This window comes from Charadrius vociferus, unplaced genomic scaffold (genome assembly GCF_000708025.1).
Source record: "Charadrius vociferus isolate BGI_N301 unplaced genomic scaffold, ASM70802v2 scaffold38, whole genome shotgun sequence".
NCBI classification, from domain to species: domain Eukaryota; kingdom Metazoa; phylum Chordata; class Aves; order Charadriiformes; family Charadriidae; genus Charadrius; species Charadrius vociferus.
Genome location: NW_009650176.1, coordinates 5,246,611 through 5,259,622, shown reverse-complemented (window position 1 = coordinate 5,259,622; position 13,012 = coordinate 5,246,611). Strand labels below are relative to the sequence as shown.

General features: G+C 39.1%; 1 protein-coding gene across 1 annotated transcript in view; it reads left to right on the top strand.

Moving 5' to 3' along the window:
• The window catches only part of BUB3 (BUB3 mitotic checkpoint protein), a 10,642-nt gene extending 10,344 nt beyond the window's left edge, over positions 1-298 (top strand). Inside the window, exon 7 of the mRNA XM_009892731.1 lies at positions 78-298. Coding sequence (XP_009891033.1) covers positions 78-298 — 221 coding nt within the window. The remainder of the gene's footprint in view (positions 1-77) is intronic.
• The last annotated feature ends 12,714 nt before the right edge of the window (positions 299-13,012 follow it).

Here is a 13,012-nt window from a genome sequence, read left to right as displayed (position 1 = left end):
CCCCTTATGTGTCTTTTCAGTCTTGCCATTTTCCCAATTACAATTTACAAACAGTTTTTTTAAAATTTAATTTTCAGGAGGTTCCGATGGATTTGTAAATATTTGGGATCCGTTTAATAAAAAGCGGCTGTGTCAGTTCCATCGGTATCCCACAAGCATAGCATCACTTGCCTTCAGCAATGATGGAACTACCCTTGCAATAGCTTCTTCATATATGTATGAGATGGATGACATTGAACATCCTGAAGATGGTATCTATATTCGCCAAGTGACAGACGCAGAAACAAAACCTAAGTGAGTATGCTTCACCTGTATTTGAGCTTTTCTGAGCATTCATCCCAAGATTTATTAATTTTCCTAAATTCATGAATAGCATTATTGATGCCAGTAGATAGTGCAGCTTGACAGTAGGGTTGGTTTTGATTTTATCTTGTTTGCCCAAGCTTTCAATATCCGTAGGTTGATAGACGTCTGATGGATAAAATTGTGCCTAGTTGTTTAGTAGGAGAAGAATGTCAAACTCTTATCCTTTTTGAATAGGTGCTATTATATGAAGCTGTGGAGTTATTGCTAGCTCATTGCTTCAAGAATTAAGCGAAGAATTCAAGAATAATTTATTTGAGTAAATGTTACTATGTTTGGATATTTAAAACTTAGAATTAATGAAATCTTTACACACTGAGTATGCATCTAGCTGTCACAGCCAGACGTGAATCTAGATACTGTTGTAGGAAGGTTGTGTAAAACCAAGGAAAAGCTTTCTCAGTTCCCATGTATTGGAGTTTGCTGCAGCCCTGTGATAACACACTTTTCTATCATTGTTGCTGTCAAAATGGGGCAAACTGATTGATGGAGGTAAAAGATTTCTGTTAAGCTCGCTTTGGCATGAATGTTACGTGGAAAAATTGCCGTCACAGTGCAGAATTGCACTACTCTTCATTATGCTAGCACAGGAGCAGTTGTTTTTATTTTCAAATTCCTGTGGCTTGTCATTGCTATTTTTTTTTTTTTTTTTACTTCTAGTACTCAAACTGTTACACTTTATCTGGTTGTCTCCATTATTTAGTATCTAAGTGGCTATGTAAATAGACACATGTAAGTGATGAAAGTTCTTGAGGTTTAAAACCTCAAGACCTTCCCCCCCTTCCTTAAGTGACTTGTGTATTGCTTCGGAGCAGCCTTTTATCGCTGTGGAGATGTGAGGTAGAAGTTACAGAAGAATTAATACACCATCTCTTACTTGGGGTTGTTTGTTTTAAGATAATTTTGATACCCATGGAAAAATAAAACCAGAACTATTTCAGTATTTATTTCTGGGGCTTTCTCAATTAAAAAAAAAAAAAAAAGATGTTAATTCATAATTATTTTTAAAATCGGTTTGTGCTTGTTACATACATTTGGGAGGGTAAAAAAAAGGTGATAAAAGAATACTTGCCGCTATTAGTTTTGTAACAGAAAGAGCTGCTTTGTTATTTTTGTTCATTGCTAGTTATGGTTGCTAATTCTGTAGATGCTTCATTCTGCCGTATGAGGAGGTTAATCTACAATTAAACAATATTTCCTCTTGGCCCTCCATTATTTTCTGAAACAGATGGTTCATCATTTCCTGGGCTGTTAAACACAGCAAGGTTAAGGTTAGACTCTTGGGAATCAGCTAGTTTTGAATCTTATTAGGCTGTAGAAGGAAAACTAATAAGAATACTCCTTAATATCATTTTGTGACTGTAAACAATTATTTATTAGCAAACAATTGATCCCAGAAGGGCAAATTGTTTGAGTCAGTAATGAGCTGAGAAAAGACAGAGCATATCTGTGTATTTGGAAAATAATTGTAACGTAATTGCAATGCATTTAGACAGGCATCTTTTTGGACCTGTTTCTATCTTTAAATGAATTTCTGAAAACATTAACAAGGTTTATATGCTCTTCTGACATTTACAAGTTGCTTGTGCCAACCTTAGGGCACTAAGAATGATGCATATATTTTAATGTTACGGTAGTGTGAGTCATCTCTGGTTTATTCTAAAAATAAGTTACTTAGGACAGAAGACTAATAGTTGTTTCATAGTGGTCTTTTTGCATATTAATTTGGATCATAGCATTTCTGCACGATGCATTCTTAAATGCATCAAGGTGGTGCCATATTACATACAGAAAACTTGGCAAGATCAGCTTTTTGATCACTAAGCTATCAGATATTGTATCTTGATATAAATGACGGTGGTCTTTCTACACATTTCTGCTTTTACAGACTGTTGAACGTTTTACCTGCTTATGATCACTCTAAATATTGCTTGCTGAAATGCAGTTTGTTTATTTCAGGTCTACTTAGAGGTCCACTTAGACTTCTGTTGATACTTCTCTACAAGAGGTGCCCACCTGCTCCTAACAAGACTAAACTAAATCAATAGAAGTGAGAAGAAAAATCTTTGTACTGATGTTGTTTTTAAGGAAGAAATATTTGTTTGTATATTGTAGTATGTCTTAATCTGTCATTACTTGCCTGCTTATAAGGGTAGTAGTGAAACTGTTTTCTTTATCTGCTGTCTGTAGTTAAATTAGTTCAGTCCGGTAGGCAACTTGGCGTATACTTTTATAAAAACTCACACATTTTGTAGTATCTAATTATGAAAACTTCCGGTGGTCTCAATTGTTCAATAAATATCTGTAGTTTTTTTGAAAACAAATACTCTGTGTAATAACCTTTTACTGTTTGTGAAACAAATATTAAGACCAAACCTTTAAGTTGCAAGAATTCTTGAGTTCTACATTTTCCTGATGGAAGACTTCTGAACGTTTTGTCTTTTTCCAATGAGATGAACTGGGAATTCCTTCATTACTTGGGGATGTTGGCTCTCCAGGCAATGTTTTCACACGTCTGGGAAAGCCTAGAGTTGTATCAGGTGGGCTTGTTTATCTCAGATCGTTACTGGAGAGCAATTAACTGTTTCTGGAGGAAAGAACTTGAACTTTTTTGTCCACATACTGTATAAAAGCCTAAAATTAATGGTGCCTGGGAAGAATTGAGCGTAGACAGGAGCAAATGTAGAGTTTCATCCTATAGCTGAGTGGTCTGTTCCAAGCCTGCGGATCTGACCTGGTGGCCCAGGGTTTATGGAGTAAAAGTGGAAAGGTAGAAAAGAGGAGTTTCCCCAGAGTGGAAATGTCATTCTGGCCACAAAACCCATGAAAATACGCTGTTTCTCTGAATGTCTTGTTTGCCTTACTGCCAGTTGGTAAGAAGTCTAACTTGTAATCAGATTTTGTATCAAGATTTTGGAGTGGGGGGTGGGTGTGAGAATATTCTTGAACTTGGACAAATTAAAAATTTCTTGGGAATGTAGTATTAGAAAAACAACTTAGGCACTGTGTTGTGTTTTTTGTAATCGGGAATGTAGATCTGATCAAGAGACTAAACCTGCAAATCCATCTTCTGCTAAAAAGGATATAGTCAATGTTGCACATTCCTGACTGGCTTGTGGAAATAAAGATAAATGCTTTCTGATTACTACCACCAAGAAAAGCCGTCTCATCCAACTCTGTTTGCAGAACAGTCACACTGCTCTCTTAATAGTAGCTTGTGTCAGGTGTTTGGAAGTACTTAATACTTAAGTATTTACTTTGTAGTGAATAGTGAGGAGCAAAACTCTGGTGAGGTTTATCAAAGATGATTAAGGTGTGGGTATTTTGGAGGGGTGATTGGATTCATACTTTATTCCTGACTTCTTCTGTTCTGAGTTATCAGTGCCTGCATAGCCAGTGGGAGTACTTTATTACCGTTAAGAAAACAAACTTGCTGACAACAGAAGTAGTGACCGATCGTTCCAAAGAAGGTGGTGATGGAGAGGAAGCTGGGCTCTGTGTGTGCAGAAAGTGAACAAACTTGAGCTGTTACCAGGTAGACATAGTAAGTGAGTTGGATGTGGAATATTTTATAGTTTGTCATGAGCTAGATATAGATTATTTGGTAATATGAACTGTATTTGATGGATTAGAAAAAAAAATAAAGGTCTCCCTGAATAAAATATGAATAATGCCTTCACTGGAGTAGCATTCAGCCTCTGTTCTCAGATGTGCACCGTCCCCGCTTCTTCCCATTTTAATTGCCTTTTTTTGAATTGAGGATACATGACTCTCTTGTTGGGCAAAGGTTGAATTTTTGATGTCAGTTTAGGGAGTGATGACCTCGTGGTGTTTGGGTTGGGTTTTGTTTGGTTGGTTTTTTTGAGGAATGAGTGCATACATAGGGTCTGATGCCTAACCCTGGGAACCAAAGTTTTCTGTGAGAATGACTAGCAAAAAAATAGTAAGGCAGATCCTTAGTTTGGGGGATAACACAGAATCTGCTGTCCCAACCTACAGTTAAGAACACCGTTGAGCGTTCCAGGGTCCCAGACCACAATGCGTATGTGTGTGCAGATTTAAATATGTACATATTTGCAGAGCAAACATACACAGTATTTGTTGTTTCTGTCTCTTCTCAGCTGAGAGTATAATATTACAAAATACGAGCTTAAGCCCACAAAAGAAATTATTTTCTTGTTACCTGGAAGCACAACGGTGACTCTGCTTGTGGAGAAAAGAGACCTGAAGTGAGGATGGGTCCAAATAAATAAAGCGTGGAGGCAGAAATGGGCTGGGACTGATGAAAAGGTGGCTTAGTGATGGTTTGGAGAAAGGAACATGTGAAATGGAGAGAGAATAGAGTGGAGAGTTACAGGTGTAGAACTGTGGGGAACAAAGTGAAGTAAGAGCTAGAGAATGTAGGGGAAAACAAAGAACCTGGGGCATTCCAAATAGTTTGGTTAACAAAGTAGACACATAACATAGCCTGGAAATGATGCCACCTGTGCATCTTTTCATTGGTAAGTATCAGAGGGAAAAAAACCTTTTAATTCTTGATGTACTGAGATCTGCATGGTTCAGTGGATGAAGGTAGCCCAAGATGTGTAAGAGGAAATGGACTTGCTTGAAAATGGTAGGAAAATTCCTTGTGGTGTGTTGGTGTTTTTATGTAAATGTTTGAAACAACCAAGAGCCTGTAGCAAATGGTGAGGCGGCCGGGCATAACAGAGAAGAGAAACATTAGCTGGTCTGGGCTACAGCTGTGTCTCTGTGTTAGGTACCAATATGTGCGGTTGGAATACGGGTATTTCTTTTACAAGATTAATCTTCCTTTTATTAGCTCTTTTCTAGAAATGCAGGTCAAGGCAGAGGTTCATAAGCTGGAGAAATCACGAAACAAGCCTTTTCTGACCTATATAACAAGCAGCTGAACAAAGAGGGTATACTGACTCTTGATCAGAGGAATTGAGATCTAAAAAAGCTCCTTAAGTCATTGCTTTTTGCACGGTGTTGAGGGCCATACAGAAAACATGGAGTCATAGCCGTCATTCTAATAGAGTCATCAATCACCATTGACTGCTTGCAGGAAAAAAGTATCACGGGTTGTCTCTCACAAGAGCCTCATAACGCTGTGGTATTAGAAGCCAAGTGGCATCTGTGCCCTGAATGTTACAAAAGCACTCTGGTAAGTGTACTTTTTTTTTTTCTGCTGGCCAGTACTTCAAGATAATCAGTGTATGGTTACTCCATACAGGGCTGGAGCTCTGCTGCATCTCAGATGTGATGTTTTGTGCTGCTGCTGCAATTATAATAAATATATATTAAAAAAAAAAAAGTGTCCTTTAGGATGGGCGTTTTCCCAAGCAAAACCAGTCCCTGCTCTGAGCTCAAAGCTGAACTCTGAGCTCCAAATGTGGAGACTTAAGTGATGCCGTTGAGAGTGACCTTTTCAAAACTGTGTAGGTATTGCTAGCTCCATCTTCCTGAACTATCGCACACTTTTCTAAGCCTCCAGTAGTTTTTTTTACTGCCTTGAAAATTAAGGATTTTCTGTAGTTGGAGTCATGTAGTCGCTCAGTTCAGCAGTAATTCAGCTGGTGCATCTGTTAGGATAGATGCCCAAAAGCTGGGTGTTTCTACTATTGGATGCTCTTGCAAACGTTGGCCTAGATGACACGTCCACCATCAGTGATTGGTATTAGTGGTCTGGAGCAGAACCTATTTCTTTTGACTAGCAGACATCTGTTCTGGTGATTACCCCATTAGCTGCTTTTATGTTGTTTAGTATAATCATAACCACAAGGCTAGTAATTTTTTAGTCAATATGCAACCGATACAACTTCTAGTCCTGCAGCAACGTGGCGTTTGCTTTGAAATGTGTCAGGCTCCTTTGTTCAAAATAGTATTTAAGCGATACTTTGTAATACGTTTGGATATGTAGAATTTAGAAATGAAATGTCAAATACAGGACTCGCCCACATGTTCTTATAACTAATATGCTAAAGGCACTTCCTGTGAAATATGTCTTATTTCATAAGACTACGTGTGTGGCACTCTGACTATATCCTACATTTTCCTATAGCGTGAAAAGGTTCGGATGTGCTAACGCATGATAGCGACACGGGGGATGTAATAGGTCTTCAGAGTCTCCTGTGATTACCTGCAAAGTGGAAGGGAATAAACTGTTCTCCATGTCCACTGGGACTGGGACGAGGCATAATGAGCTTAAATTGCAGCAGAGATTAGTCTGGACATTAGGAAAAACTTTCTAAGTGTAAGGATGGCTAAACCCCGGAATAAATTGCCTGGGGAAGCTGCAGCATCTCCATCTGTGGAATTTCTCAAGCGCAGGTTAGACAAGCATCTGCTGGGAATGCTGTGGTTTTAACCGGTTCTGTCTTCGGGCAGGAAAGATGAGCTCGTACCAATTGTACTTACGGTTGTGCGCTGCTCAGTTTGTCTCTGATCATTCATTCACCTGGCATTGCTCCTGTTACAGCAAACTCGTATTCTTTGTAACCGAGGCAGCGATTCCTATTTATTTAAAACTTCTAAATTCTTAAACAAGCTTTTATTTTCCTCTGTGGCCCAGACCACCATTAGCAGACAAACTCGTTTCAGCTCCGAATCCACCCATGCTTACCAGCTTACCCCGTCAGCGTGCCCTGGCACGCTGGAGCTTCACCGGCGAGAAAACTCCACAGAACTGTCCCGGTGAACAAGACCATCATATTTCTTAAATGCAGTGTCTGGATTCATTCTGTAGGCACTTCTGAATTTGTATATGGTTAATAAAGCGGATTCTTACTGGCTATTTAAGTATATTGTTTACATCAGTCTCACAATGATTGTAGTTTAAGGTTGCAGGTAGCTTCACCGTCAGCTGGCACTAAGCAACTCTTGCACCAGTGTAGCACATAGTCTTATAAACAATTCCCCATCTCCAGAAACCCACTGTGTTTTCTTTTGGTAAAACCAGAGCAAGGTAGCGTGAAGTGAAACCAAAGCTGTTAATTTATTCACTTATGCCAAAGAGTTCCCAAGAATTAAAGGAAGCGAGGGTTGCTTTTCCCTGCTTGTGTTTTCTGCGAACCGCCGCTGTTCTGCAGCGACAACAATGCAACAAAGACAACAATTGCCTTATTCTCAGCACTGCACAGATGCGTTGTAAGAAATGATCCTGGCTTGAGAATTTGCTCTCTAAATAGATAAGACAGCCAAAGGTTGAGAGAGAAGAATATTCTCATTCCACAGATGTCAACAAAGGCACAGAATAAGGAAGCAAATTTCCTTGTCGCAGAGCAAAGGCAGGACCTGAACAGATTTCTTGAATCCTTGCTCCTGTAATTGGTTTAATTTTTTGCCTCTGCTGTAGACTTACTGTGGGGAGTTATTTGAGTTAATCTTTTTTTATTCCTGTGATGTAATTTTTTCGTCAATCGAACAAACAGTGCTTCCGAGTAAAGGTAAATGAGACCAAATTGTTAAAGGAGAGTTAAGACCCTTAAATGAATCTTCTTAAATGCAAATTTTTCTTATATGATGATACAGTATACACTATTGTGTTGATATATAGTGGTGCTAAGTAGCATAAAGAGGTTCCAATAGAATATAAAGCCTTATTTTATTTACTACTTTAGTGAAGGATAGATGTAACAGGGTGAAAGTAGAAAGCGCAAGCATTTTTAGAGGTTATGCTTTGAAAATTAATAATAAAATGGGCTATCATATTTCTACATACTGTCATCTACACAGGAAAAAACCAAAAGTATAATTCAGGCCCTGCAAATAAAAGACTATTAACAAGTATTAAGTAGAGAATTTGCAGTGTGCTTTGTAAAATTAAAAAAAAAATATTAAAAAATTGCAGAGCTGTAGCCTGTGCAGCAGACAGAAGACTGGAGACATCAAGAATATATATATATAATTTTTTTTTTTCTTTTACTGTGTTCCACACCCTCAGTTTCTGATGTCTCTTACTGATGAATCTGTTTTCTTGTCCCACGCAGACATTTCGTGTCCTGCTGGGGAGTCGGTGGCTGCAGTTGCTGCACTGCCACACGTGCAGCTTCGGCTTTGTGCCTTGCGGGATGCTCGTCCCCTGCTACAAAGTTGTTGAGAAGCTGCAGGTATGTTTTCTCTGGAAACAAAGACATCGGGTATTTGTAAGTGGGAGACATTACGCAGTCCCATGATGGCACATAGCCTGTTCTTTGACATTTACTTGAACATACCGTCACTGTTTTTAATTTTTTTTTTCTTGCTGCTGATAATGCATACCATCCTCTGCATCATTTAAAGATGTCAACTGGTGACGTGGTCTGTAAAGAGATAGTATCAATCTCTCTTGTATTTGTAAATGACATGTTTTGGGAACACAACTTTGGCTTTTTCCTCTTCAATCTATATTTTTTTTTAATGTTGAGAATGTTTGATTCTTCACGCAAAGGCTTTATGTAGTGGCCTGTGAACACACGATTGGTGGAAGGTGAAGCTGCCTGAGTGGTAAGATCAGTGCCCTGCTTCTGTCAGAGTACATTAATTTCTGCTAATGAGATTTTGGAGGGAAACGTTGTGAGAAATATTTGTAGATAAACTTTTTCAAAGGAAACATCTGGCCTTTTGTGCAAAACCCTTGGTTCTATTCCACAAATTAAATGGCAGGAATATATCTGGGGAAATGTACCTATCTGTTCCTGTTTAAAGTCTTTGTTTTTAAGATCATGGTGCTTGGTTTAAAAAATAAAAGAAGTGCTTAAAGTCCTTGAATTTTTCCCGTGGTTATAATGGAGTCACTGTTCTTTCCCTGTCATCTGCAATTCTCGAATGCTTTTAATCAAATCCTCAGGATTTAAATTATTAAACATCTTTTTGGGATTACATTTTTTATTCCTAATTATACTCAAAAGATATATATCATGAAATATGCAGCATGTAATTGCGATTAAAGCGTACAGTCTCCCAAAAGATGGGTCCAACAGTTTTATATATCCAAAATTTAATTAGGCAGATAATGGGGTTAGAAGTGAGATTTTTAAGGCTGGGCTGGAGAAGGAAATTTTTGGAATTATAGGGTTTTTTTGATGGAAGTGGAAATCAATATGGAGGCTGTTAATGCAAATCAAAGTCATGTTTCTTTCCTTTATCTCCACTCGTGTCATCTTTCTTCTTGTATTGGTCTTGAGATTGTCCGTACAAAACCTAAATTCGTCTAAATAGTGAACAAGTAATTCAGTGAGTCGCAGGACAAAGGCTGATTTTCTAGATAGTTAGGTTTTGTGATCTTTCCTTCTTAGACATCTGAGACATCAAGTTTAGACTTAAACTCTTCCACAATCAGGAGGAAACTTTTCCCAGGTGGATTTCCTGGCCCGCCCTTCCTGGGCGCGTTATTAAAGGCTGTCTCCTCTGCTTGGCTGCCTGCTTTCATGAGGGGTACAGGAATTTGATACCTTTGAGACCTCCTTCCTCTGTCCAACTCGGTTGTAATTGGTCAATCAGTTCCAAAGTTATTAGGGGGATGAGGGGAGAAGGGGATGGGCAGACAGACACAGACAATGTCATTGCATGAATCTCATTTCCTTACGAAACAGGAAAAAAAAAAAAATCAATTAAGGTTGAGGCCCTCCAGTGCCCTTCAATTACTTTGTAAGGACAATACCGTTTGCTGAAGTATGCGTTGTATACACACTTGATAAGAGGAGGGGTAATGGCTTCAAACTGGAAGACCGGAGATTTAGATTAGATATTAGGAAGAAATTCATGCCTGTGCGGGTGGTGAGCCCCTGGGGCAGGTTGCCCCGAGAAGCTGTGGCTGCCCCATCCCTGGAGGTGTTCAAGGCCAGGTTGGACGGGGCTTGGAGCAACCTGGGCTGGTGGGAGGTGTCTCTGCCCAGGGCAGGGGGGTGGGAACTCCATGATCTTTAAGATCCCTTCCAACTCAAACCACTCTATGATTCTATATGGAGTATCTTGATCAGTCCAGCATAGGATGAAATCTTTTTTGAAAGTTGTTTGCAAGTGCCCAAATATAGGACAAAACCCTGGCTTTTCTGTAAACAGTAGCTGAGGTTGCAGAGCCTGTTAGGGTTTGGATAGGGTTGAGGACTCACCCGCTGCAGGTTGCAGTTCAATCGCGTAGCTTCAAAAACACACAACCCACCCCTTTTATTCCCATCGGTGAGCGTAATGCCGGCGTTTCGAACACCCCTCGTGTGCTTCAGGGCTACATTCGCCATTGCTTTGTTCTGGGTGACATTTAAATCACAATGGAAATTTCAGGCGCTGCTGTTTTAGGATGCACCTGAAAAACCTCCTGGTGGCTTTCACCTAAAGAGAAACCGCTGCGTGATTGCTTCATCTCTTGGGGCAGAAGATAACGGTGCACATCTCAAATATGTGGGAACGTTGCACTGAGGCTTACGCCCGCTGAGCGGCGAGGGAGGCGGAGGATGTGGTTAGACATCTCACCGTGTGCCCCTTCCAGCACCAGGAGTTTCCTACAAGCCGCACCACTCCAAAGGCACGTACGTGGTCCCACCTATGCTTTTGTTTCAGCATGGGATGACCTTGCACACTGCTTATTAACCAATTCCTTCTTGTGAGCGCTTCTCCTGTTGTTCACTTTCCAGAAGTTTCACTGATTTCCAAATAATTCTGTTTACGTTCCCTCTCCATGTCATCGGTAATTTTTTTTTTTGTTTAAATATTTAACATTTCATTAAGCCTTTATTTCTACAACCAGGAATAATTCAAATATAACTTCTAAGTGGTGGACATATTGAAATATTGAATAAACCCCTGATGTTTCTGCAAGCCTTTTTCTGGACTGTCTTCTAAATCACCATCAAAACCCCAAACTAAAACAAAACAAGGAAACCCCAATCACACAGGTCCTTTTGCAGTTCTGAATGCAGACCCAGCCTATGTGAGCAGTCTGAAATGTTTACAATCTCAAAAGCATCAACAATCATGGATTTTCTGCTATCCTCTACTCAGCGGAGATGTCTAGATTCAACACTTTGGGGCTACGGTTCCTTTTTCTTCTTCTTAGTTCAGTATTTGTTGAGCTGACATCTTGCTCTGCTGTGGAACTGTGTGCAGGAAAGAGCGAGCCACCCTTACGCGCCTCGAATCTCTGCGGTGAGGGGGTTTTCTGTTTGCAGAGAGAAGGAAATGAAGGATGAAGATGTTAATAGAGGAAGTGTACGTGTGTCAGTTGATGCATTATATGTATCCCCTTATTTCTTGTTTTACTTCTCTGCATTTTTAATTTCTCTAAGGATATTTTATTAAAAAAAAAAGTGTTGTTTTTTGTGTACATCAACTTGGAGATGTTTCGATGGGACTTTGCTATAACGTCACTTGAGGTATTTAGTTCCTCACAGAGTGATGTGGAACCAGGATTCAAACCCTGACCAGAACTTTTTGAACTCAGGGGAGATCTGTTCAATCTAGTGACTTGCTATATGGCCTGGAGACAATTCCTCTGGCTAAAATCAGCAAGGAAAACCTTGTTTCTCTTGGCACGGCATCAACCTCTGCATCAAAATGGTGGCAAATAATGTTTTCCAGATTTTATTTGTTGCCACAGCATCAGAATCGCCTTTACAGGCAGATACGGTATTCCTAAAATAGAGATTGTGGTTTATGTCATTTGCATGTAATGCACTATCGCGGCCATTGTTAATTCCCCCAGTAACTCTTTACTATTAGAAAAAAATTGCATTGCAGGACAGTCAGTATCTATCAGCAGGTATGTTTTGTTTTTTTTTTAGCTGGCTTCTAATGCATCCCTCTATATAAGATTTACCTTTAACCTAGAATCTTTCACCCGTTATCTATAATGCATAATTATAAATACATTGTAGTCTTGAGTAAGTACAATTAAAAAGGGTAATTCGTTTCCCTCCCTCTCTCCCATCCTCCCACCCAAGTCCTTAGGTTTAATTTTCATGATTATGTTAGATTATGAGTCATTTTAAATCATGGTATCCAGTAGAGACTACTCCTACTCTGCAGCTCTTTTCAACAGTTGTTTATGGTAGTTTCAGCCTCTTTCTGCCTCTCTGAGGCTCTTTATTTTTAAAGCAAGGCAGACAAGGCCTAAAATTATTCCATTAAAGAGGTGCAATTTTTGTAATGGGACTTAGAGTGCTCTGCAGAAGTGCAGGCAAGTTTCTTCAATATCCTGAGCATTATTCGCTCATTTAGTTAAATGATGTTTCTAATTCCCTGGTAATTACATGTAATGAGGCACTCTTTCTCTTCTTGATGAGACTTTAGCTTAATATGAGATGTCGTATTTTTTTCTTTTTCTTTTTCTTTTTTTTTTTTTTTTAGGGATAATTACCCTTCCCAGGAAAAGCAGGGGGTTTGTTGTGCAGAATATATAGCAAATTATTTTATTTCCTGCCATCTTGACTGCCAGTAAATTATAAAATTAAGTTTCAGTGGAGCATTAGCACCATTTTGGAAAGGCTTGAGATTTTTTTTTTCTTATTCATGTATTGATGTCCTTTGGGACTGTTGAGCTATTATTCATAGAATAGATGTTTTTCTGCCAATTCCTAGCATTAGATGGTATTGAAGCAGCAACATAGGTTTAATTTTTTTTTCTGGATAATATCCAATGCAGAATGGTCTTGTTAGTTGCTTTTTATATCAG